This window comes from Merops nubicus, unplaced genomic scaffold (genome assembly GCF_000691845.1).
Source record: "Merops nubicus isolate BGI_N331 unplaced genomic scaffold, ASM69184v1 scaffold20553, whole genome shotgun sequence".
NCBI lineage: Eukaryota > Metazoa > Chordata > Aves > Coraciiformes > Meropidae > Merops > Merops nubicus.
This window is the reverse complement of record NW_008599823.1, coordinates 47,642-73,025: the sequence shown is the minus strand read 5'-3', so window position 1 is coordinate 73,025 and position 25,384 is coordinate 47,642. Positions and strand designations below refer to the sequence as shown.

General features: G+C 35.2%; 1 protein-coding gene across 1 annotated transcript; it reads right to left on the bottom strand.

Annotated features, from left to right (window-relative positions):
- Positions 1 to 723: 723 nt before the first annotated feature.
- On the bottom strand, positions 724 to 24,686 carry LOC103770280 (voltage-dependent calcium channel subunit alpha-2/delta-3-like). The gene is made up of 6 exons (XM_008937536.1): positions 24,671 to 24,686; positions 23,059 to 23,114; positions 19,165 to 19,276; positions 2,768 to 2,880; positions 1,974 to 2,056; positions 724 to 1,129 (listed from the first exon to the last, which is right to left on the bottom strand). Exons 4-6 carry the CDS (start codon positions 2,838 to 2,840, stop codon positions 1,040 to 1,042), a joined length of 246 nt encoding a protein of 81 aa, XP_008935784.1. The 5' UTR covers positions 2,841 to 2,880; positions 19,165 to 19,276; positions 23,059 to 23,114; positions 24,671 to 24,686; the 3' UTR covers positions 724 to 1,039.
- Positions 24,687 to 25,384: the final 698 nt, after the last annotated feature.

Genomic DNA, 25,384 nt, shown 5'->3' with positions numbered 1-25,384 from the left:
TTACTACCAATTGTATTATACTAGAGGTAGAATGTATAGTGTTTAAAAAGATTCAGAAATTTCATTTTATCTTCATGTTTCCCTTACAAAGAAGAACATAAAACCTAGAATAAAAAAAATATTTGACTTGATCTTTGCCCACCGAGGGTGCATCTCAATGAACTCTCAGTAAAAACCATGGTGAGCTCTGCTGACACGTTTTAAGTCAAACTTTCTCTGCTTATGAATTTCTTCATAACAAGCTTCTCCTAGTGACACGATGTCTGTCATGTCTATAGGGCAAAACACCAACAAAACAGTATCATCCTTTTATATAGGTTATTTTACATATCTTCCCACAAATTGTAACAGATGAAAAATATTTAATTTTGCCATCTGCAGCCAGATCAACCAATTTGATCTAAGGCTTACCCAGGTTAGTGAAAAGGCTTTAATCAGGCTTTGGCTCACTTTCTAAATGTGACTGAGATGTTTTATAGCTATTTCCAGGAACCAAACCTTCACTATAAATCAGCACAGCATATTACCTGCTCGGCTTCATACACACATGTTTCCTTGACTTGTTAATAAAAGCTATTCTGCCTTATTATAAAAGCACATTTTCTCTTTGAATCTTCTCAGAAATAGGCTAGAAGCATAAAACATCCTCCACTTATTTTATTATCCTCCCATCATGAATTAATAGCATAAATATACCGTCATACTTAAAATACACTCTGAAACTATGATTTTAATATACTTTATTGAAAAAGTACATACTTTTAAATTGTTTTCAATGGGACAAAGCAATGGTCACCTCTAGCTACCAAGTCCTTTTTTGATGAATCATGACTGCCATATGCCAAATTCACATCTGCATGACTTGCAAAGTAAAAAGATAAATCTTTTTTTCAACATATCTTAAGAATTTATATCACCAACAGTTTAAAATCATGAAATGCTGATGCTCTGACTATATTTCATGTCCTTTATTTTGCATCATTTCCCAGATCACAGTTTATCCATTTATTAGCATGCCAGTTGAACATATCAGTCAATGTCACCTTGAGAAAATCATCAATAGCAGAGAAAGAACAAGAGGAGGTTTAGCTCTAAGGCCTGAGACACCACCACATTCTCTTGCATTTTCCTAAAAAAAAAAAAAAAAAAAAAAAAAAAAAAAAAGCCATTATTATACTCAATTATGATATATGTTTATTTACCAGACTACACAGGCAGAAAACAATTGTTGCAAACAAAGCCTATGAACTAAATACACTCAGAAAATAATACAGGTACATATTTTCATTCAAACAAATTTAGATTGTAGACTGAAAATGAGCATGATCAACAAGCATTACACAATCCCCTCCATGACACATTTGAGGTCTCATTCTACACTGTATTACAGCATCAAAGGCATGTTACTCTGGTATAAAAGGGATGTCTATGAACATATGCTGTACAAGCCACTATAATCACATCCTGGTCTCTATCAGATGTACTTAGCACTATACAAAGAAAAGTACTATGCAGACCACAATAGTAAATGTGTGTAGTGGTCCCTCCAAGCAATACTATGTGTGACCATAATGACTATAGCATGACAGCTGAGCTACTGAAACGAGTTAGTGAAAAAAACATTAGCAGCATAAAATTCCCAACATCTCTAACCAGGAATCTTGTGATCAGTGCTTGAGCCAGAGTGAGTTCTCAGAAATTCCTGGCTGCCAGCCTGTGTTCACATCTTACCACGTTCTTTTATAGGATACAAAACAGTCTACAAAAGTAGCAAGTCAAGACATTTTCTACAGGAGTACTAAAAAGATTTGCAGCACTTACCATGGCACTCACTTCCCCCACTACTGTGTTCTGAGTGATCAGAATATTTCCTGATATTTTATCTTAGAAGATAGCTTTCCTATTTATTTTCATTAAAGAAATAAAACAACTACCGGCATCTAAAACCAAAGGAAAAGTAGGTAGAAACTTACTTCAGGGTGAAATCCATGACAAGATTCTGGCCGTCGTCTTATCTTCTGAGATTTTAAACGTTCACATTTAAAAGATTCATTATGTACAAGGTAGTTAAGGAGAGATCTTCGGAGCATTGCATTTTAATGTTTTGAGTTTAAGTGAGTGTTTTGAAATTAGTAATCTATAGAAAATCTTTCAGATCCTTCCTTCCTCTCCATCAGAAATCCAAGTTGATGTGTGTGATCAGCACCAGAAAAGGAAGGTAACTCTACTGCTTTCTCCTCAGTGATCTGTAGTTTAGACAGTAGCATTTGCAATTACACTACTAACCTGCCTTTCCATGAAAAGTCTGCAATAAAAGCATGCTGCAGGCTACTTTTGATAAATTCCAACTTACATGAGAAAACAACTGCTGAACTACAGAATAGCAAAAAATAAAAGTGGAGCAACTAAAGATCAAGTGATATATTTACGTTACAAAATTTTTATATTTTTGGAAAGCAGGATTCTGAAATATTTTCAATATTCCAGTCCAACCCTAAAATAAAAAGTCATCTATATTGTAAGGAGTTTTATAAGTTCCAATACCAGAAGGTCCATTCTCACGTGCTTACTTAATTTGCATTGGCTGTTCCAAAACCAAAACAAACCAACCAAAAAACTGTTCTCAGCTGGCTTAATTTCCAACAGCCCCAGCATTTTATAATGGCTAATAATATGTTCTTAAGTCATTTAAGTTTTACTTAATAAGAAATTTTTCAATATTTTAATCTTGAATCTCTTTCTGACAGCTTTGCAAATAAAAGGATATACCTTATTTCTATAGGTGCCATAGTAATTGGTGAGAAAGAATCACAGAAGCATTCATTATCTACTACCACCATGAATAGATTGCTGCTTGGGATTTGCTGGATAACAAAAGACCTGCAAACAAAAAAGAAATTAAATAATGGTGACATCTGCATTTCTGAGCAACAGGTTTTGTTGGGGTTTTTTGAACTTGTCTACAACACCTGCATTATAGTCACAAATATTATTGCCTTTACATATCATACTGTGTCTCCACACCTGGTAGAAGTAAAGGACCCTGGGTAATACTTCCTTCGGTTCACAGAATATGGTTGTCCATTTTGAGAGGTACATGATGCTGAAAGGTACACAAGTGAAGCAGAACACAGAAGTTTATATTGCTAATACATTAATGTCGGAACTGGGATACAAGTGAATTACCAAGAAGTTTGTCAGATTCTTCTTTTTCAGGTTTCAATCCTGAATTTCTCCTCTATTATGAATACCTAGCTCTGTATTTATAATTTGGAATTCTTAAGTACACATGAAACCAATCAGCAAAAATAATGAAGGTTGCTCTGCAGCCACATAGCGATAACTCACAATCCCAACCTTTAGCCTCTATAATCACATTAAGGGTTTTTATTCACTCTGGGTCTCACTTGAAGCAACATGAACTACTGAGAAAGATCTCAGCTTTCAACTGTCCTCTTGAGAGTCATTTTATTACTGAGCCAACAAAACAGAGATTAAGGCTCAAAATCTTCCTATGAGAGGAGATTTACTTTAGAATAATGCTGACTGTACGGTACAAATATGGTGATAACTCAGCACCACATTCAAATTAAGACGAAGTAGGCAACTCAAAAGGAGACTGATAAATAAAGACATTGCTTGTAAGAAGGAAAGCACCCAGGGGAGACCAGAGAAGGATCCTGTGGGCACTATTCAATGATCCTCATAGTTAAAATGGGCTGAAACTCTTAGGAACATACCAAGGAGGCAGAGCCAAATAGGCACTGTTTAGCCTTTTCTTTGAAATTCAGGACACAGTACAAAGAAAGGCTTTAAAGGCTCAGATCCAATTACCAATACATTTTTTAACTAATCTGTCTAAATTTATAGATTAACAAACAACATATCTGACACATTGAAAACTGGCAGTTCCAGGAACTAGGTGTTTTTCAGTGTGATATGCTGGTAAACATACAGAACATTAAGTAAGGGTTTGAGCACCAAGAAGATGTGGAGAGAAACATAGTTTCCCTCAGACATCTTTATTTAAAATACATATTGTCTTACTAAAATAACTCTGCTTTTTCCAAAGATCACAGAACTTGAAATAACGGATGGGGCAGGGAATATTCAAACCCAGATTCAGGAAAAAAAAAAAAAAAAAAATTGGAAAACTTACTATAAAAATGTTGCCAACGGAAAGATTAAACACTTTTCAGTATTTTTTAAACCTACTGAACCTCCATTAAAATTACACTTAGAGTGATCTGCAATATGTTAGCTTTATGTTTATACATGAAATATACATTTATGACATAATGTAAAAGGCTGAACTATATAAATGTACCTACCAAACAGCTGGAGTAGACTGACATCATTGTAATGGAGCATCTGTGGCTTTGTGGATTTGTGTGTGGGAGAAACGGGGCCAATAAAAGGAAAGGAGGGAAAAACTTTAACAGAAAATAACACCAAAACTGTACTGCATGCATTTCTCAAAAGAGTCATGAATAAATCAAACCCTAAAGGACAGGAAAAAAAATATTAATTTTATTCCCAGAAATTGGCACAATTTGGATTTTGTGCAGTCTGAAATGTATTTATTTTGTCTTTAAAACTAGGTCAGAAAAGGACCTGAAGGGCACAAATCATTGTACTGTTAACTGGATGCTAAGTTATTAATTTCTCTTCTTGATTATGAGTGATCACAATCCTGTTGTACCTATGGTGTGCCTTTTGTGATAGCCCCTTTTTGTGGCCCCCAGGTGAATTCTGAAGTCTCTGAGAAAGCATGTACCATATACCTAGGCTTAATGGTGCCATTTCATGAAAGGTGGGCACATTGCCCATTTTGTTTCTTCTTTCACACACTTCTCTGGGGTGGCATAAGGGATATACAGTAGAGGCAATTGCTTCTCCAAAGAAGAGAGGGGGGAAAAAAAATTAAAAGAAATTTTTAAAAAATCGGGAGCTTTTCCTATCACTTCACCTAGCTGGAATAGAGAAAGAAAACACTCTAACCCAGAATAAAATTTCCACTACAGAACTATGATGCTGAGTAAATTACTATATGGCTTCTCTGACAAAATAGTCAAAAACTACAAAGGTTTCTAGGAACTAAATGATACATAAATTTTTGCTAGACTTTGTAATTTGGGGAATGCAGTGTATGCATGCATTGATAAAAATTATTAATTAAAGGAACTGCAAAGAGCAATATATTAGGTTAAGTCAAAAAAAAACCTTTGTACTTCAGGAATTATATGGAAGATACTGGCTAATTACACTGGTTTAGTTTACCAGACAGTGAATATTCTTATAAATCAATAAATCTAATACAGATGTTTCTGAAATGTTTAACTTCATGGTGACTGCCACACCACATGTGACTGTCACGTAAAGAGCCATAAAAAGATGAAAACATTGGCTCATTGCAGTATTTTTTCCATAGTGCATAACATTATCTAATACCTTGCAAAGTGGAACAACTGGCTTCTCATCCACCACGCTAGAGGTAAGTTCAAAAGAAAATGTTGTCTTCCACAAGCAGTAAATGAATGTTTTCTCTTTCACAATTCTCAAACATAATCTTGAAATGAAGTTGTAAAGCCAAGCATGTGTCCTCAACAGTCATTGACTTGTGAGGTCACAGGCAAAGGACTAATGTATCAACAAGTGAAGATGGAGGATTGAAGACAGAGATTGAGTCAAGCAAATAATTAAGGGGGAAAAAAAAAAGTTATGTCCAAGTTAGCTTTCTTTTTTATTAATAGATGTGCACAAGCAAAATATACTTCTTTCAGCTGCTGTAATTTAAGACCCTTTCACAGTCACAAGGTATTCTTACCCTCACTAGGATCAATGGCAAAGCAGTTTCTGCCAATCACCACCACTGCAGTTGCTGTGACTATTCAGATAATTTACATGGCACTGCTTCCATGCCCAAAGTGGATAAAGCACACAATCATCCCAGCAGCAGGTCTTCTCTTTGAGTTAAACTTTCAGTTTCCATGGTGACACACGTATGCATCTTTGAAATTAATTCTCAGTGAATGTTCATGCAATAAGTCTCAGGAACTGAACATTCACAGAAAACAAAAGATGCATAAACACAGTGAGAAAAAAGTCTTTCACATACTAAAATATTCCACCACAATGTTTCATTGCATATGCCAGGATTCAGTTGCAAGGAAGAAAGACCTCTACCAAAACAGCTTCCACGACTGTAGTGGTTAATAAAGAAAGTTGCTGACAAAGTAATGAAAATGGTCTTGTCTTTTAAGTGAGCTCCACTGAGTCTCTAAAGTTTATATTACAATAAGCATTTCTGAGCACCTGCTGGCTTAGGCTGTCATTTGTGTCATTGGCAATATGGGAGCCAGCTCTCAGGGACGGAGTAAGGGTTTTCATGGAACTTTAGTGCTGGTTTAACAATCAAAAGAAAGGCTATGTTTAATAGCCTATGTTTAATATTTATGCAGTGTTTCATGTTTAAAGAGTAAAGCTCTTTGTGTTAATGTAAATCTTTTGATTAAACCTTTTTCCTTTACACCATTATTTGATAGTGACAGCACAGAAAAAGCCTTGCATATTCTCTCCATATATAAAATGGAATAAACTGTTTGGGTTCCTGTTATGATAAATGCAAACAGAGCAAATAAAAAACTTAGTAATAATTTTTCTTCCATCTTTCATCCACTGAGGAACTAATTTGTTTTATTTGATGTGCAGGTTCAGAGGCTCAAAACAGACCTGAACACAAACTATAAGCTGCTTCTTCATTTTGTGAGGAAGGTGAGGAAGGAAGAAATTTAATACTTGAAAGGTGTAGAGGAAGAAATTGAAAGAAAATCTAATCGTGCCAAACTATTTTGTAAATGAAGAAAAAACAGGGATAGAGAGTAAATCTGCAAGAAAGTCTGTATTTTGAGTCAGAGCATTACACACTTTTCTCACGTTGCACGCACTTTATCTGTTTCTTTCTAGCTTATTTCTGTATAGGCCCATAAAAAAACATCTGGACAAATACGACATAAAATAACCCAGAAAAAAAAACAAACCAAACAAACAAAACCACAAAAAACACCAAAACAAACAAAAAAAAAACACCAAAAACAAACAAAAACCACCAAAACCAGTAAAAAACAAAGGCTTTGTATTTTACTTGGAAACAGCAAATAGACACTAAAAAATGCAAGTATTTATTAATCTGTTCCTTGAAAATTAATTTTTCATTGTGGAATGAAACAGGAAAATACTTGGAATTCAACTACCATTGCATTCATCATTATATCTGCTAAAGTTGTGCTTACAAAGGCATGATAAGAAAGCACACTTTCAGTGTGTCTGGTGCTAAATGACTTCCCACAGAGAACCATTTTTTCTAATTTCTTAAGATAGACTAGAATTTGGAAAGCATCATAATAGGACTGTAATACAAATCTTGGAGGGCAGTCACACCAGCTGCCTTTATGCATGCAGCTCGGGTCCCTACATTAGAAGGGCAATTGTCTCCAGCTCTGACCAGAGCACATGCAGAGACACAGACTATTCAATTCAGCACAGGAGCATGGCTTTGGTGGTCAGAATCAGCCTCTGCAGGAGAGAGTCTTTCTGTTTAATAGCTGATCAGTAATCCTGCAGAGAAATACAGGCTGAAATGGAGTGCCTAAAGACAAGTGTAGCCTACAAACACCTGTTCTAAAAGAACCAGCTCACTACATTTTTTTTTTTTTCAATTTGAATCTCTTTTGCTTGTATAAATCAAAGTTTTCATACAGTTATTCTATAATATCTTTTCTATTATAATAATTTCTTGCACAGATTATGTTAAAAAACAAAAAAACAAATCCAATCTGACTTAAAAAATGTAAGCTCATTTCTTTTTTATAAGAGATACTTTCTCCTGTAAGGAGGAATAATTAGATATACTCAGGGCAGTAAAAGAGTAGGGCCTGAGCTGACACCACAATTGCTGCACTATCCTCTTTGCACACCATGTGCTTCTTTCTCTTCCTTTCATCTTCCAGGCTCTGAACCTCTAAGGTGGCAAAGTATCAGTAAAACAACTGAGAGCAGGACAAACCTCCTTGGAAAGGAGGGAGAAAGGGCAGGGCTGATAGGGCATGCAGAGTGAGTGCCCTGTAGGAAAGGGACAGAGGAAAGAGGGTTATTAGTTGCTGCAGCAGGTGGCTTTGTTGTGGGGCCCCTGCAGTCCATCCTCTTTGGGATTTTGGAGCATCTGCCACACTGATGAATACAGGCACAGCAGTAGCAGCGAGAGCTAGACCCACTTTTCTTCCTGGCTGCTATAGTAATGAAGCTGCTCTATCTTCTCAATTAAGAAGATTAGTTTACTGGCCAATTTGAAGACCACACTCTGCTGTAAGTCACTTATTTCCTTGCTTACTGCAAGGCATTGTTTCGCTAAAACTACCTGAATCAGAAAGTGCAAAATATGTATTTGGTAGGCTTAACATCCTCTCTCTGAAATACTGCTGGCTTCAGTTTCCCTTTCCCAACAACTGATGTTAAGTTTGGGCCAGGATATAATCTGAAAAAAGACCTGAGGTTTCCTACTAACAAGCAGCCACTTACATAGCCCCAGATACACACAGTCTTAAGGAAACATGTTGAATGCAGTAGATTTTGCATAGGATTGAAGGTGGGCCATGCAGCTGTAGAGACGACACAGACATAATAGACTGTTCAGACTGAGGATCACAAATACCATAATTTATTGATCACTTGCACTGAATTATTTTCCTTTTCCTGGCTTACAACCATGCTGCCATTACCTGGTGGCCTGTGACACAGCTACAAGACTTGTTTCAACAGCAAAGAATGGTAATAAATCTCCTAATAGCATTCAGAAATCTCTGATTTTCAGATCCATTTCCCCCTTCTTTCTTCAGCCAGTTGCAAAGCTTGCAAAGTCTTTGAGGAAACAAAATGAATGACAAGCAGCATGGAACTCTGAAGATAATTACAGGATAAGATTACACTTAAGGAATCAAAAGATTTAGAGAAAATATCTTCCCATTATCCTGCAGAATGAAGGATATTTCTTTGCAATTTAAGGATGATTTGAGCACAGCACCAACACTAAAAGCAATTAAACTTGGTTAAAAGCATTGCTCTGTGTTTCTAGGCAAAAATTCTGGGTTTTTCATAGAAATACTACATTATTGTGCTTTGTTTTAGAACATATTTGTTAATAAATAAATTTTTTTTATCTATATGGAGTATTATACAAGCAATATATATTCTATTTAATTTTACCAAAATATGCTGTTATTATATCAATGCTCATGACAAGAGATGCTACGTGGTAGAGTATGTGGTCACAACAGTCATGGTTTAGGTGGGATTTTAATCCTATAAAAATTTAAATGTCTGTTCAGATTTTTCTTTAATTTCATATTCAGGAACTTTAACAGCCTGATTCAAAGGAAAAAAAAAAAATCTGTATTATTCATTTGTTTCTGTAATAACCATAGGAACACTTTAATACTATTGCTTAATGCTACAGCAATGACTGTGGGATTTACATTCAGATTATGACTAGAACAATATCTCCTTGTTGTGTTAGCATATGTCGCTCCTGCACATACATAATCATATAAATCATTCTTAGGAGGCAACAGGTAGGATATTTTAGCTACCAGTTGTTTTACCCATGCAGATGAATCCTACAAAGCATGGAAGCATTTCACTGTGAGTAGTTTGAATTGAAATAAACTGATGGCAATATTTTCCAACTGGCAATCTAAACACATGCACAGAGGTCTGCAAAAGTAGTCTTAATTTTCCATGGTGCTCAACTCAGCCTCCACTGGGCACTCTGATGCTTGAGCATCTCTGTAGATTCAGCCATTTCATTTTCCTCCAGGCTTTTCAGCATTTTTTTTGATTGCAAACCTGCATTAATAAAGTGTGAGTATTTTGGATTAAGATTAGTTGTTACTCTGGGATTACATTTCATATCTGTCAAATTTGATCTTTCCTATTTTGTAGAGAAAGTAAAAAACATACCAGCACCAGGGTACAGTAAATGGAAAATACTGTGTGCTCGGCTCTCAAATATGTGTTACTCACTCAATTGTTGGTTGCAAATGTTCAACCCTAATGGTCTGGAACAAACTTTAAGCATGCAACTGAAGTGCAGATATCCGTTGTGCTGTTTCTCAACTCCTGTCATGTGCTTCCCAGGCTGCTGGCTACATTTCCAACCCACATTTCTCTCACTTATCACATATTTTTAAATGAATGAATGAAATGTTTATATCAGAGTAAAGTTGGACTACTTGGGTTTTTCCTTTTTTTTTTTTCCCAAATAAATGATGATAGAGAATGGAATATCTTTAATGCAATTTATAAAATGAACATGTATGCCAATAACAACATTTCTGAGAGCTGAAGCAGTTGAAGTATATGAAAAAAGCAGCTAGTGGTTCTCTCATATTAAAAAAAAATACAGATAAACTCTTAGCCTGAGGCCTGTAACCTGCCCCTATGCTAGCAAAATATTGCTACCACATATAGCCTGACTGACTGTAGCACATTTTGGTGTCAGTATAAACATACCTATGCAAAGCTGAGAATCAGTGATTTCAATGAACAATGTCATCCTCTCTGTTCCTGTGCTTGCTGAGGGTTGGTGACCCTGGAGAGCTTTGGCATGGTTGGCAACAACTCTGTTTCAGGCGGAAATCCCAGAAGTGCCATTCCTCTTTCATTATCAAGCAGGGGATGTTTCTCAAATAACTGATGCTCAGACATAAGTACCTTACCAACCATGTATTAGAAGTGTGACAAACACCCAAAAGCTTTGAGCATACAGACTTTAGGATAAAAAAAGTACATTGGATATTGAAGGATATGCCAATGCTCCTAAGTGTTCTAGTCCTGCCACCCGTTCCTATGACTGTGTAAGATAATGGAGAGTTTCAGATCAGTTGGTTTAAAAAGGATTGCAAATTTTTTTCAACTAAACTAAGATCAGAAATCTCTCAGACTTTAAATATGAGGCAAGGTTCATACCTCTGAACAAACCTGAGCTGAGTGTGTGGCATAAAAGGGTCTCCACAGGCAGAGTGGGTACCTGATTCTATGATATACTGCTCACAATGAATAACAGAAGTACAGTACTCGGCACGAACAACATTGTACCCTAAAGCTTGGATTTTGCTTTTTGATAGTGGTGCCTGGTTAGCAGGACAACGATAGGGAGGTCAGAGAAGTTACCCAGCCTGGAAAGTGCGGTACTACTATAGCATGTTAGCCAACATGTGCTTTTAGCAGAGGTTTTTTTAGTCCTGCTTAAGTAGCTGCAGTTTATACTGATAGACATCTCAGTTAATTATTTAAAAATACTAGATTATTTCTACACTAGATTCTAAATATAATTTAAAGATTAAAAAGCCAGTAGATTTCCTCTGATTTAGGGAAGCTCACGAATATCACATGACATTGTAAAAGTAACTTCGGAATTGCATGTATTGGCAACTACTCTTTTCTACAGCTTTTGGTCTAGTCTAATCTAGAAAACCAGTATTTCTCTAGTGAAGAGCTACACAATATTAACTGAAGTATAAAAAGCGGAGCTGATCAGAAGATTGACATTAAAATTGTAATAAATCTTAGAACTAAAGCGTTCTTCAGATCTACCCACAGTTTGCTTTACAAGGATGTTGTTAAATTTCTTCTGTAAACATAAACTATAGAACTGATTGAGAAAGCCATGCCTGAACAAATTAAGTACACTGCATGTCATCTTCTCCATAGATAGTTAAAACTATAGTGTTTTAGGTAATATCTAAATGTACCCTGCATGCCACTCAAATCTTAAGATTTATGTTGGTTTTCTAAGTTAAAAGCTATTAAATTTTCATCAAGCTCTCAAACGCTTTATAAAGAGAAGTACTGCATATACAGATGCCTGAATCCTGTCTGTATTGCTTTTCATTGGACTATAATATAATATGAAGATATTATAAACTGAAATTAATTTCTTAGCAATTCTTCACAAGTGTGCCTGGCTCTAAAAATTCACTGCAATATTTTCCAATTTTAATAAGTTTTCCTATTCCAAACCATCTTTGATATAAATATATATTACTACTCTATGTATCATGACATTCACACAACTTTTTAAATTTTCTGTCATTAAAAGCATCCTTTCATTCAGCTACTGTCTACCATTTTGTTAAGATTTATTCCCACTTATTTAAAATGTAAAATTATGTTAATTTTTAAGTAGAGTAATATTTACATTTTATAACACTACTGGTCTTAACTAGGGTGGAGATCACCACCTTCACATGCAGAAGTTTTGTTTATAAACTTCTCAAGCAATTCAGCTCTAGGCTTATTTGGACATAAGAAGGGAAGTGGGGAGTTAAGAGAGAGAGGGAGCTTATCTTAGCCTACTTGTCAAAAAAAAAACCCAAACCCTACAATGAAAGTAATGACAACATTAATAGACTGAACTGCTAGGAAGCTGATCCATGTGTCTCCAAGATTTTACAATACTTACAGATGGACCACATGTTCAGTGCTGTGGAGTCTTCTAATCTGCACGAGAAGACCACTGTACATTTCCTCATCAGAACAGAGATTTGCATGGTTTTGTCAACTAAATGAACAAATTCTAAGTTTTTGATTTTTAGGGCAGTTCTCTGATACAGAAACTGAGATAAATGACAACAGACTTTTTTCAATATAAGGCGGCATTCTGTGTATAAGCAGCTACAATACCCCTGAATTCAATAAGCATGCTAAAAAAGTTTGGAAACAAAGAAAGAACATTCAAAATATTTGTCTATTTAAAAACAAAACCCCCAAGCAAACAACTATAAAAAAAACCCTTGAAAACTGTCCAGAAGATTGTTAAACTAATGATTGGCAGGCCCAGACTTGTCTTGTAACTTATATATGTCTTGTCCTACTATTTAATATACCTATTTTCTTAAATGAAAATCGTAATTTAGTGTTTCCTGAACTGGTTATTCAAAATATACATTATCTAAGGGTAGAATTAATTTACCCATACAGTGACCTTAAATTGTACCTGCATGACAAACCTTATCATCCCTGCTGCCTTTGGATTGAAGAGGAAGTTACTCAGCATACAAGTGGAGATGCAGAGGTAAAACAATATAGGATTCTAAACTAAGTATAAGGACCTTTAATAAACAATTCTAGCAGTTTAAAATGCATAATGTGATACTTTTTACAAGTAAAGAACAGGAAAAAATATTTTAGGAACTTCTAGAGTTTAGAGGTTTTTGTTATGGTAACTTTCTACTGATATTGCCATTGCTGCAAATATAAAGATTTTTTAACATTTATAAGTATTCTGCAAGTCTGGGAGACCTGATTTTCAACACAGAGTTGGCCAGATGACTCTATGTTTCTTGAGTCTTCAAGAATTAACTACTGAGGTATCCAAAATACTGTTTCCCTTGAAGATACTCCTTGACTTCCATGCACTCTCATCAAGCTTGCAGAAATTAAGATCAGTTCAACACTGTCAAGATCAGCAGTGAGCAGTTTGACTACAGAAAACCACGGAACACCTGTGACTCACCATGGACATAGGTCAAAATCATTTATGTGCACGGTATCACATGCTTACTTGGCACGGTTGATGAAAAAGCAAGCATGCAAAAACATACAAGCTAAATAAATTATGGTGAAATACAAAGAACATTTGGTTTTCTTCAGAGTCCTATAGGATGGATACAGTAAAACAAATATAACTCAAAATGACTTCTAAAAGACTGAATATAATTTCCTAATGCAGAAAAATCTATGGGCATATTCTGATGCACATAGATAAAGCTCCAAATAAGAAGAAATTTGCCCTCAGTGTTTTGCTTGTGTTATGTGGCAAGCTGATTTGTTCAGAAGTAAACTAATGGCATCTGAAAAGGCAAATTATTATTTATTTAATAGGAAATTGAACTGTGAATTCATTTACACATTTTAAACACGATCAAGCACAGCAGTTTGGCAAGCTTCTCCAATGCAAGAACCACAGTAATATTTTAGCAAATGGTACTATGTCTCAAGTTGAAGTGTTTTTAAAAAATTACTTCCATTCTAAATGTCCACAGATTGTATTATCCGTGACACTAATATACTAATGCCCTGAACAATTTCAATCTGATTTGTATTGTTATTTATCTGTTACTGCCAAGTAAGTGCATTCAGTGGACAAGTCTGAAACTGGCCATTATAAATCCACATGAAAGGTTCAATGCCATCATAATTCCACTGCCATTTACTTTTCTTGACAACGAACAGCACTCAGTGCCCGTACTGTAAGAAACCAAAAGAAGGCATTCGGTTTATTGATAATTTTCCCTGTCAAATAATTGTTCGCTAACTAACACTCCAATTGGTCAAATATATAATACACAGGACAGTGTTTAATCAAGTAGATCCTATCAGTTTAACAGGCAATTTACATGTGATACACAAAGAAGTAAAGGGAAGACTTACATTCATCTTGCATAATTAAAACACATACATACGCCTTTCCCAGAGCTAGGGTGATTGTAGCTACATATTTCCCTGCTTCCCTAGTGAGAATATGGCTTTCTCATATTTACTTTTCTCTTTATTTTGGGTCTTAAGACTATGCACAAAGAATCAGCTGGAAACAAAACAGTTTCTTTTGGTTTCTGGTGTTGACCTTGTGGACTCACGAGTGCTGCAATTAAAGGAGAAGGGGGCTTTGCTCCCTGGGTCATTGGAAATAAGGCCAGATTTTTGATCTGCATCCAAGTCCAATATGTCATCACACATGAACAGGAGAGGTTAAAAGGGCAGATTTTTTAAGCATTTGACTGTGCAACTACTGCCTGATTTGTATACCCGTAGTTTTTGGAGTTGAACACTCAAATTTGGCAACTATGCACTCAAGTGGTTCCTTGCAACTTTGAAAGTGTACAATATGTATTTAATCTATAAATGGTCAGATGAGTAAGTTCCTGTGCCTACAGAACTATAGTCACATTCATAACAGCCTGAGTTAACATTGAAATGAATGGTATTTTCCTAACTGAAGGTAAATGATAACATCTGAATTCTCATGCAAAACCAAGATTTGCAATTCAAGAAAACTTTTTTGTTTGTTTCCTCGTTCTACAAACAGATGAGTGGATATACTAAGAAGACCAGCTGACTTTCTCTGGTCAAATGTCATAACAACCATCATCTTTTCTAATTTATAAAAACATTGTCTTTCTAAGTATGCTTTCTTTAGACATTCTTTGTGCTTTTCATGTATTAGCAATTAAACTCTGCAGTACTGAGATCATCAGAAGGCAAAAGCTGGTAATGCAACCAGTAAGAATTGCTAAAGAACTTTGGTTGACACAGTTGTATTAAGAAGTGCCTAACACATCAGGGCAATAAAACATAAAACAGAAAGCAGCATTGAGATGCTTATTTAGCCAAAGACTTCAAATTTAATGTCTAATCAAAAGCATATCTCTGAGAAGCACAACACCCTTAAAACCAATACCAAGTGCATATGGCATTACTGTAGTTCCAATTCAACAGGAAGAGTGCCAGTTGATGTTGATATTGATAAAAAAAAGAACTCCTCTTTAGGAATTAACTATTTCCACTGCAAAGCTGTCATAGAAAATTCAATAGTCTATCATCTGAGTTTTCAGAGGCAATACTTTTTGGGTTTGGTTTTGTTTTGTTTTGTTTTGTTTTTCCCCCCTATAAAAGGGAATAGCTTACTGGAAAATATGAAAGCATTTCATGTTTTTTAAAAATCCCAGTTTTTTTCTCTTGTTGACAGCGCTTAGAAAATGTGGGTTGACTTGTTTTTGATTGCTGTTTAAATAACAGATTAATTTAATAATCATTGGGATATTGAATAACAACAAATTATGGGCTGGGACAGCCAAACCCTGACCCTAATGACATTCTTATGTTAATTCTTATTTTCTTTTAGGCTCCTGCTTTCGTAATAAACCTATATTTTTGAAAATCGTTTTTAAACATTGCAAATTATCCCAAAGTAGCATTTATTTTTTTGCTAGTAAGAGATAAGTTTACATATAGGGAGTTTATTTTATGTCTGTATACATTCAGTGCCTGACTCAAAGTCCACTTAACCATATAGGTGCCCTTCCATTGACTAAGTTTTAATAGATGGCTGAAAAGGTGGGCCAGCTATTTACAAACCAATAGCTTGATAAAACATCTTTTCTACCGTGTGGTTTATTTGTGAGGATACTTTGATTTAAATCCAAGCATCCGTGATTAAAAATGATGATTGGAAACACTTATAAAAACAAGGCTTAATATTCATAACTAGAGTTGGTAACTGTTCCCCTTGGGAACTGTGAAGTGCTGAGTATTTCTATAAGATCAGTAACAGCACACCCGGGATGGAACAAGACTGAGCCTCTGACTCTCACTATGTGACCTTGCTGACTATGACTGTGACTTTGTTAGCAATAACGCAGTACTTGTGCTCCAAAAAGTCTTATCTAAGTAACATTATATGGTTTCAATTAACATCAGTCATCATTTCTACTTCTAGTAAGAGACTGCTTTTAGTCTCTTTTTTTTCAGACAAGGGCTCTATAGTAGTGCCTGACACTGCAGGAACAAAAGACAGTGACTTGATAAACTTCCTTGCAGCAGAGCATTTGTGACACAAACTTCCTTGCAGCAGAGCATTTGCACAACTTTTGTTTGCAAACCTATTCCCAACATACCGATTTTTCTAGTGTCTTTCAAATAGGTTTGCTATCTTTGAGTGGGTGTATATTCAACTAAATATTTAGAAATACATTTTCTATTTGTAGTCAAGAATTGTGAGTATATTTCACAGATTAATCTAACATGATTCAAGGAGGACAAAGAAAACTGTCCCACTAACTCAGAGAACTGAATTGAGAGCCTAGTATGCAACCAATGCTGTGCAGATTAACCACTGAACACAGTGTCAGTTGACTCACTGTATATAAGATTGAACCCTAATTTTGACTGATTGAGCCCACCATTCTTAAATAACAAGGATTAAGCAATACACTTGCTTGTAAAATATTTATTGGTACTGAGGCCATGAAATAGAAAACTGGGTTAGAAGATGTAGGTCTACAAAGGACTTTGGGTCAAATTCCTTAGCTGTTCTGCGGGAAAGCATTCTGGGTTATAACAAAAATATTTGGAATTCAACACAGTCTGTAATCTTAGATGCAATTTGTAGATTGTTAATGACAGTGGGTAAATGGTATAATGAAGAACTTTCCCATGAGAATCTAATAGTTCTTCTGGACAATTTCTTTAGGTTTTGCTATTGCTTGTGGAGAAAAATAATGGGTGCCTTGAGATCAGTTTGTAACTTACAGGGTTTTCTTTTATTTTTTTGTTCCACTGTGGAACAAAAAATGTTTTTCTATGAAAAAGATCTTAGAGCTTTATTTTTGAAATACTATAATTTTCACTACACTCAGTTTCCAACTTAGTGCTGTCCAAGTATTGCAGAATTGTGTTATTTCTGAAAGTTATTTCCTTTGACCTGAAGTTACCTAAGAAGACAAACTGAAATCTGCATTCCTTTGGGAAAACCTGGTGCTGTTAAATTAACCTTCTTTTCATGGACTCATGTGCATTTGTGATACTTAAACAGAATCATAGAATGGTTTGGGTTGAAGGGGACCTTTAAGGATCACCCAGTTCCAATCCCCCTGCCATAGGCAGCAAACCTTCCAACTAGACCTGGTTGCTCAAAGACTCATACAACCTAGCCTTGAACATTTCCAGGGATGTACGAGAATTTGTTGCACATCTTCTCACTAATCTTCTTCTAAATGAATGAAAAATAAGGCTACTTGAATTCTACAGTGCTGGCATGAAGCACTCATAGCAGTATAACATACATTGTATTTGATATGTCAAGTGGAAAAATTGATTTGAGTCTGTACTTTTCAGGCAGCAGGACCTATTGTTACACTTAAAAGCTTCTCTAGGATCAATTTACAAAGCATTTTCATACCTCTATCCCACAAAGCCACACAAAAATAATTATTCATACCAGACATGAATAACTTTCTTATAATTAAAAGTTGATCAGCAGCAAATTAAAAGGGAATATTAGCACTTAAAACGTATTTCAGTGTAATTACTCCTATTCCCTGTTTTAATGCAATGAAGATAACGAGAAGAAAATTTAGAAGGAAGTCCAGAAACACCTCTATTGACTTCAAAGAGAAGAATTTTTCACCTTTATTTGCTAATTGCATATTGATTAAATCGGGAAAGGGAGAGCTGTAAAAATTTTTAACTTCTAAATTCTTCCTGACATTTATATTGATAGACAAATTATTGCTGTAAATACTAATCTACTTTGTGATGATGAACTCTCAGCATAAAGGAAATCCATTTAAGAGACTTACTGAAGTACAGAAATTTGCATAAAGAATACCTATGTAATTCAATTAAAATGTACCATAACTACTGTAAAAATGTCACTGCGCATAAGCATGAAATGCAGAGAAAAAGATGTTTTCATTAGGAAGGAGGAAACCTGGACTGAAGTCTTTCTTTTTTTAACCCTCAGAGGGATAACTTTACAGTAGCACTGGTAGATTTGACAAGGTGGTGGTACTGACATGTGAGATTTGTTGCTCTTAACTCAGTTTCCCAGCACTGCAAGTTTGGAGGACAGATTTAATCCTCTCCCACTCTTTCAGCCTAACAATTTTAAGAAAGAAAAAGTTTGGCATTCATGTAAAACAATCAGATCTCACTGTATCACAAGGGAACTTCTAACCTGTCCAGCAGGGTTTCATTACGGTACAGGAGAGCTAACAGCACTAATGTTTTTGTATCTAAATCTTTACAGTATATGCCCTTAGAATGCTGCTTGTCTCCAGTAAAAGTCTGGAAACATTCCCTATTCACTGAAATTAGCATAAGCCTCTACTAGTTTTATATTTTTTTGGTAGAAAATAGTAGGCATTGCTTTAATTTAAGAGCATCAAACTTTTAAATGACCCCTGTTATAAGATAAATGACACCCTGACAGAGGTCATTATATAAGATAAAACATAACAGACTTGTACGTTCTTCAACATAACCTCAAATAATTCAGTTTTATTGCTTTGTCACAAAGAGTTGTATAAAAAAAAAATTGAAAGGGCTTACTTGAAACAGTCATCGCAAGCAATATTCCCCGTGGTCTCCTTTATAGTGCGCTCGGAAACAAAAGCTGGATATTCAGTATCACAGGGCTCTAGGGTTTGTTTCAACCTCTGAGCTATAGGCACAGGAAAAAATATCTTGATGTTAACATGGGAAGAACAGCACACAGAATTCTGAACAACATGAGATACTGTATTACAGAACTCACAGAGAACGGAAATGTTACTCAGCTTCTGCCACCCTGTGAGATTTCCTAGGCAGTGCATAACACTACTTTTTCAATTAAAAAAAAAAATAATGTTTATCCATGAGATGTGATTTTGTAAGACATAACTGTTAAAGTAGTTATTCATAGTTTAGTCATTGCCAACCTGCTTTACATTTATGCACAAGCTTTTGTTCTTTGTAGATGCAAGAGGGACCTGCTGTCATTTTTATTTCAGTGGTGCAGTGCATCATTAACTGCAATTTATGGGGGTTTACATTTATTTGATATCTACACTCTGGTACAATTTACTCAAAACACTTTTTTGGATTGCAGCTTGGGAAAATCTTTGCAGGTTTCAGTAGAAGAACTCTGAGGGTGGGGGGCAGAAGTGTTACTTTGCCCATAATCAATGCTTGTTATCTGCTTCCCAAAATAGTAATGATTAAGACTCCACAACACGTTTAATCTGAAGTCCTTGTAATGCAAGAGAAAAGAAAGAGTCACTCTTTACATCTTACAGATTGGGAAATTAAGGTACCAGGAAGCAGTGAAACTGGTTCAATGTCAAACTACAGGACAGCAGCAAAGCTGGGAACTGAAGACAGCTCTTCTGACTCTCACACCGATTTATCTCTTGGCAATGTCTCTCCCCCACACCCTTTCTTTTTTCCACCCAACTCTTGTCATTCTTCCTTAACAGACATACACTTGCACATCAGAACAAATGTTAAGCCTATCTTAAACTAATTGCTAAGTGAGAAAACAAGATGAGGTATGACAAAAATACATTACACTAAACAGGCTCTTGGACTCAACAGATCTTCCATTCAAGATAATCTGCTTCAGAGCCAGTGGTGTACCTACTCTGCAGTGCCAGAGGAATGACCACAACTGCATTTGCAATCACATACTAGGACATGCATTTCTGAACTGCTCATGATTTTGGTATATAATTTAAAAAAAACTATTCCCCGAAATGCACTGATCTCAAGGGAGGTACTAAAGTTGGTCAGAAAAGTTTTCACTATGGTCGTGAAATTTATTTATTTAGCATATTTTCTTTTAAATGTCTGACTAGCTCTACTGCACCTTCTTCATTTCTCCTCTCTTCTCCTTTTCTGTTGCCAAGATCAGCTGAAATTTATCACCTGTATTTTGGTCTATACTCACTTTCATCAACATAAGGCTTGGGTAACAAGAGACTGTCAAAGATCCATGGGTCTCAGATTTCCAGCATCTTATTAGACCCAGAAAATGACGGCATTGCCCAAGATTTAGGGCACTAGTTTCTCCTCTCTCATTTACAAATGTCATTGAGATCACAAGATCTTTTGTCAAAATATTCTTCATATTAGGGTTTGGTAAATTGGCAGGTGTGTGTGTGTGGACCCTCTAGGATCTTCATAATGTATGATGCTCACTTAATGTCATAATTGGAGCAGGAAGCAATTTCCCCATTAGAGGAATTGATTTTCTTTTCTTTTTTTTTTTTTCCCTAAGCATTGTTAAGTAAATATATATGCAAGTTTATTAGTTTTAATTTCATGAAATTCAGTCACTATTACAAGTCTTAGTAGTAACATAGCCAAGTATCTGCTTTTCTCTCCTGACTTTTCTGTTGTGAAATCTCTCTTGCTTTTTCTTTACTAACATGTGTTGGTTTTCAAACAACTATCACTGGCCACCTAACCAAATCTGAAGGTACTGGGCAGCAGTACCATAAAAATGATGACACTCCAATAAACATGATGAGGGGTATTTTTGATACTTCTCTTTATTAAAGAAATGGAGCAAGTGAATTGTGTAGTTAAAACTTCACTTTCAACTAAAACATGAATGAAAATTCTTCATTCACACTTCTTTGTCAAAGTGCTGTAATAATAATTTTGTCTTTAAAAAAAGAAAGGTTGCTAGTTATTAATACCTGTCTTCTGTAGTTAGTACATGCTTAAATTACAAAACGGACATTCATTTTCATGAGACGAAGAGGGCTGCTCTCTTTGAAAGATATTTTCCCTAACATACAATGCAAGTGCCATTGGATGTTCCACGTCAGGATATGTGAAGACATATTTGTACAGTACACTTCAAAAAATATCCAGTAAAGTTATTGTTTTCCTACACTGGCTGCTTTCCTACATGGTGCTGCTCTGCAGACACCAAGGACTAAGGCTGGCATACCTGCCATTCCTCTTCAGATACAACACACGGGTTTGCATTTTCTGGGTCTGGCACAGCAAACTCATTCTGTCTTTCACAGCCAGCACGAGAGACGTTTTTCAACACGGTTAGTGAAATGACTGGAAAGTTAGACTTGGTTTTCAGAAGAACTGTCTAGGCACTGCTGATTATGAGGCAGTCCTGAAAGCAAATACTGTTTGGTTGGCCCTCAAGAAGCTGTATTTGTGTATGTGTGTCCCATCTACATGAGCCTCATTGCTCATTTAACAGAAGTGTTGGCTTCAGCATTGCAATGCAGTGTACCGTTTACACCAGTATGGGAAAGGCTATGCTACGTTTATGCACCTAAATTTTGATAAGGCTCTTACCAAATCTTCACCTCTTGCAGCCTCTCCTCCCTGCACAGGATTTACAACACACTGGGACACAGCCTGACACATGCTTTGCCATTTACTGCCATACTTTACAGTTTCTCCAGGACAGATCTCTTTGCTAGAAGAGCTCCAGCATCTTATTACTACAGGGATTACTGAACTATTCCAGGGCACCAGTATGTTCCATTTTCCTGATACCTTAACTTTACACAGGACAACGGCAGCCTAATATTCAGGAAATGCAGTCGTATAAACTGAAGTCCAAAGTAGCAATTTTATCCCCTGATTTTTGCTAAGGAACATGCAAATCTGCAAAGATGAGGCTAAAAAATTCAGTTTAAATAATTATCCCAGTAGATGGCACGCAGCATAATTTGCCTATGAAATAGCCAATTGAAGAGCACTGCTCTTGCAAATGAGCCCTTTATTTCTGAGAAACACTTCTGAAATGCCATATAAAGTCTACTAAAATATGAGACAGCTGACACTGAAAAATTCCAGTTCTTAAGGGAACTGTTAAAATTCTATTTCAAATGAGTGAGTAAATTGAATTTTAATTAATCTAAATTTTATTGCTTTTAAATGTCTACTTTGAATGCAACGATGAAACAAAATACAGATTTAACTAGCCTTGTTTAAAAGTAAAACATTTACTATCGTAAGCATTAAAAATTATTTTCATATGAAATTACACTGAGATGACCATGTTTTTGTGGACTTTTGTTGAAATGGCATTTTCCAGCACAATGACCCCTCTACCTATTACAGCAGCTTTAGAAAAAAAAATGCAGTATAAAAAGAAAAATGCTAGTGTAATTCACAAAGGCTATTTTGGAATGAAGGGAAATATTTTTAAGAAACATATTTAATCATTACCTACTCTTTTAATTTTTCCATTACTGTATTCTTAGGATACAAATAAGCACTTTGTGGTTATTCATAGACTACCTTAATTCTCTTGTGTTTTGGGAAACATTAACAAAGAACAGGATGCTGACATGGGAAAGAAACTATTGTTATCAGATGCCTATTATTTAATCTAAAACATTTTAAGCACATCTGAATTTCAAAAATCCAATTTGATATAGACATTTTTGCTATTATGGCCAGAAAAAAAAAAAAAATTACACTTACCTTTTGCTGTTAGATCAGAGTGCCACCAGCTGCACAGATTAAATTCCACAAGGAACCTAGAGAAATTATTAGAGGTTCATATTATGCCACAGAATGTTTCCAAAACACTAAATTTGCAGTAGATTAATACCATCAAACCTACTTTAAATAAAAGCTATCACAGAACTGAAATTTATGTTGCTAGCATAACTTTGGGGTTATCAACTATTGTTATTCTCACATTTTCACTGGGTTGTACATTACCACTGAGATATTTTTCTGAAATTAACCCTATCAATAAATAACAGTTTTACCTATTATTCGTTTAGATTATTGAATTTATTTGAAGCATCCATTAAAATTCCCAGTGCATAGCAGCACTGTTCAGTATTTTTACTGAACATTATTTCTTTATTATACAGGTACTTTGACTCTCTAGTAGAATGCCACAGGATGATACCTGTCCCAGCTACAGTACAGGAGAACATATAAAATACTCCTCTTTAATTCTGGATGTAAAATATTAAAGCTGTTTTACTTCTAGGAGCAGAAAAGATTAAGAAACTAATCAGCTCTAACTAGATGTGTACAGAATGCATTTTCCCACTGAAACGTACTGTCACTTATTTCAAGGAATGGAGTGAAATGTGTCTGTCTCTCAGCTATTGCACGTGCAAAGAATGTGAAACCAACATCCAGTTTATCACATAGACATGAAACTACAATATTTATAAACACAAAGTTTCTGGAACTTTTGGAAGCTGTTATATGCAAGCATCAAAGTCCCATTTTCACGTAAGATTGATGTTTACTTTCCCCAGTATTTTCTTTGAAAGTTGCATTTAAGATCAAATAATTGCTCTCTGGCAATAGTATTTCACTTGATTCTCCTTAACTCTTACTCTAAACGTGATGAAAGCTCATACAATTTACAATTAAAACCAAATTGCTACAAGAGGAAAAAGAGTTCTCTTTCAATAATTATAAAATTCACTTAGATCTGTAACTCTATTTTCTGATAAGAACAATAATAAAATATAGGTTAATGACACAATACACATTTTTGGGCTTCCTCTTCATACATTTCTCTGTGATCTCTTTGGCAATCTTTCTTACAGGCGACGCTTATTATTTATTAGCTGGAAATGTTAGAGAATTAAACAAGGTAAAAAAATTCATCAGCATCCAGAGTACACCTTATCTGGCATATTCTCTAAAAGGTTCATCTTACAGAAATTCATGAAGTGAAAAATAATGATATCAATATAACAGTTTGCTATATCAACAACAGCCCACCCAAACAGCATTACTAACAGCCAGACATTTATGTAAACTTTAACAGTAACCACAATAATAAATTTGATTTGTATATAGCGATCTGCTAGACTTACTCAGCAAAGACATACAGATATAAGTGAAGACCATGCATAACGTAATAAGAGTGCAACTGTGCATTCACATTGCCAAAATTTTCTCACATTTTAATAGTGCAGAAATGGAAAGCAAAAAATCGTCAAATACGACTATATTTAAAATCATATAATAAAAGCATCAGGATGTCTAAGCATTCAAAAGTACAAATATTCCATAATTTGTACATACACTCATGAAGTTCTTAGTAAAATTTACTTACAAGACAAGTTCAGTCATAATCCATTTTACTGCAGCAAAGAAGGCATTATAAGGCTGAAGAGAAGCAACTCATTTAATAAAAAAGCAAAACATGCAGTATTATATATTAACTGAATTCTTCATATAAAGGCAATGTTATGGCTATTCAAATGCATGGGTAGCATGAGAAAAAGAACAACTTTTTATTAAGAAGCAGCAAACATTACATTGAATATTAAAATATATAGTAATGAAATTTTCTTTTAATGTGGTTGATATCACACATAATTTTCCAAATTATCAGCTGGAAAAGGAAAGTTTTGCAAGTGATTCTTAAATCTTTAACCTCTAGGGGTTCCTATTTCCCAGGCTATTGCTGGAGGAACAGCTCTGCTAGATAAAGAGCTTTTCATAGGCAGCAATTCACAGGCTTGCTTCTCTATAATGTACATCTCTATTCATTACCTCAGTCTAATTAAGCTAGGAAGAGCTTCTGAAGTTTGAATTTCCCTAAATGAAGTTATCTGTGCTATATTGAAGGCCCAGTTGTAAGCACTTGAAGTGGCTTTTAAGATTTTTCCCTTCTTGCTCTATTTTTCTAGTTGATAACAAATAGAGCAAATACTTTGAAAATCCTGTTTACAGTGCGCCTGCTACATTTGAATATTTTAATTTTGAAAAGGATATCAGTAGGATATTTTTTATGAACAAATCTTAGGCAGAAATATCAGTTTCC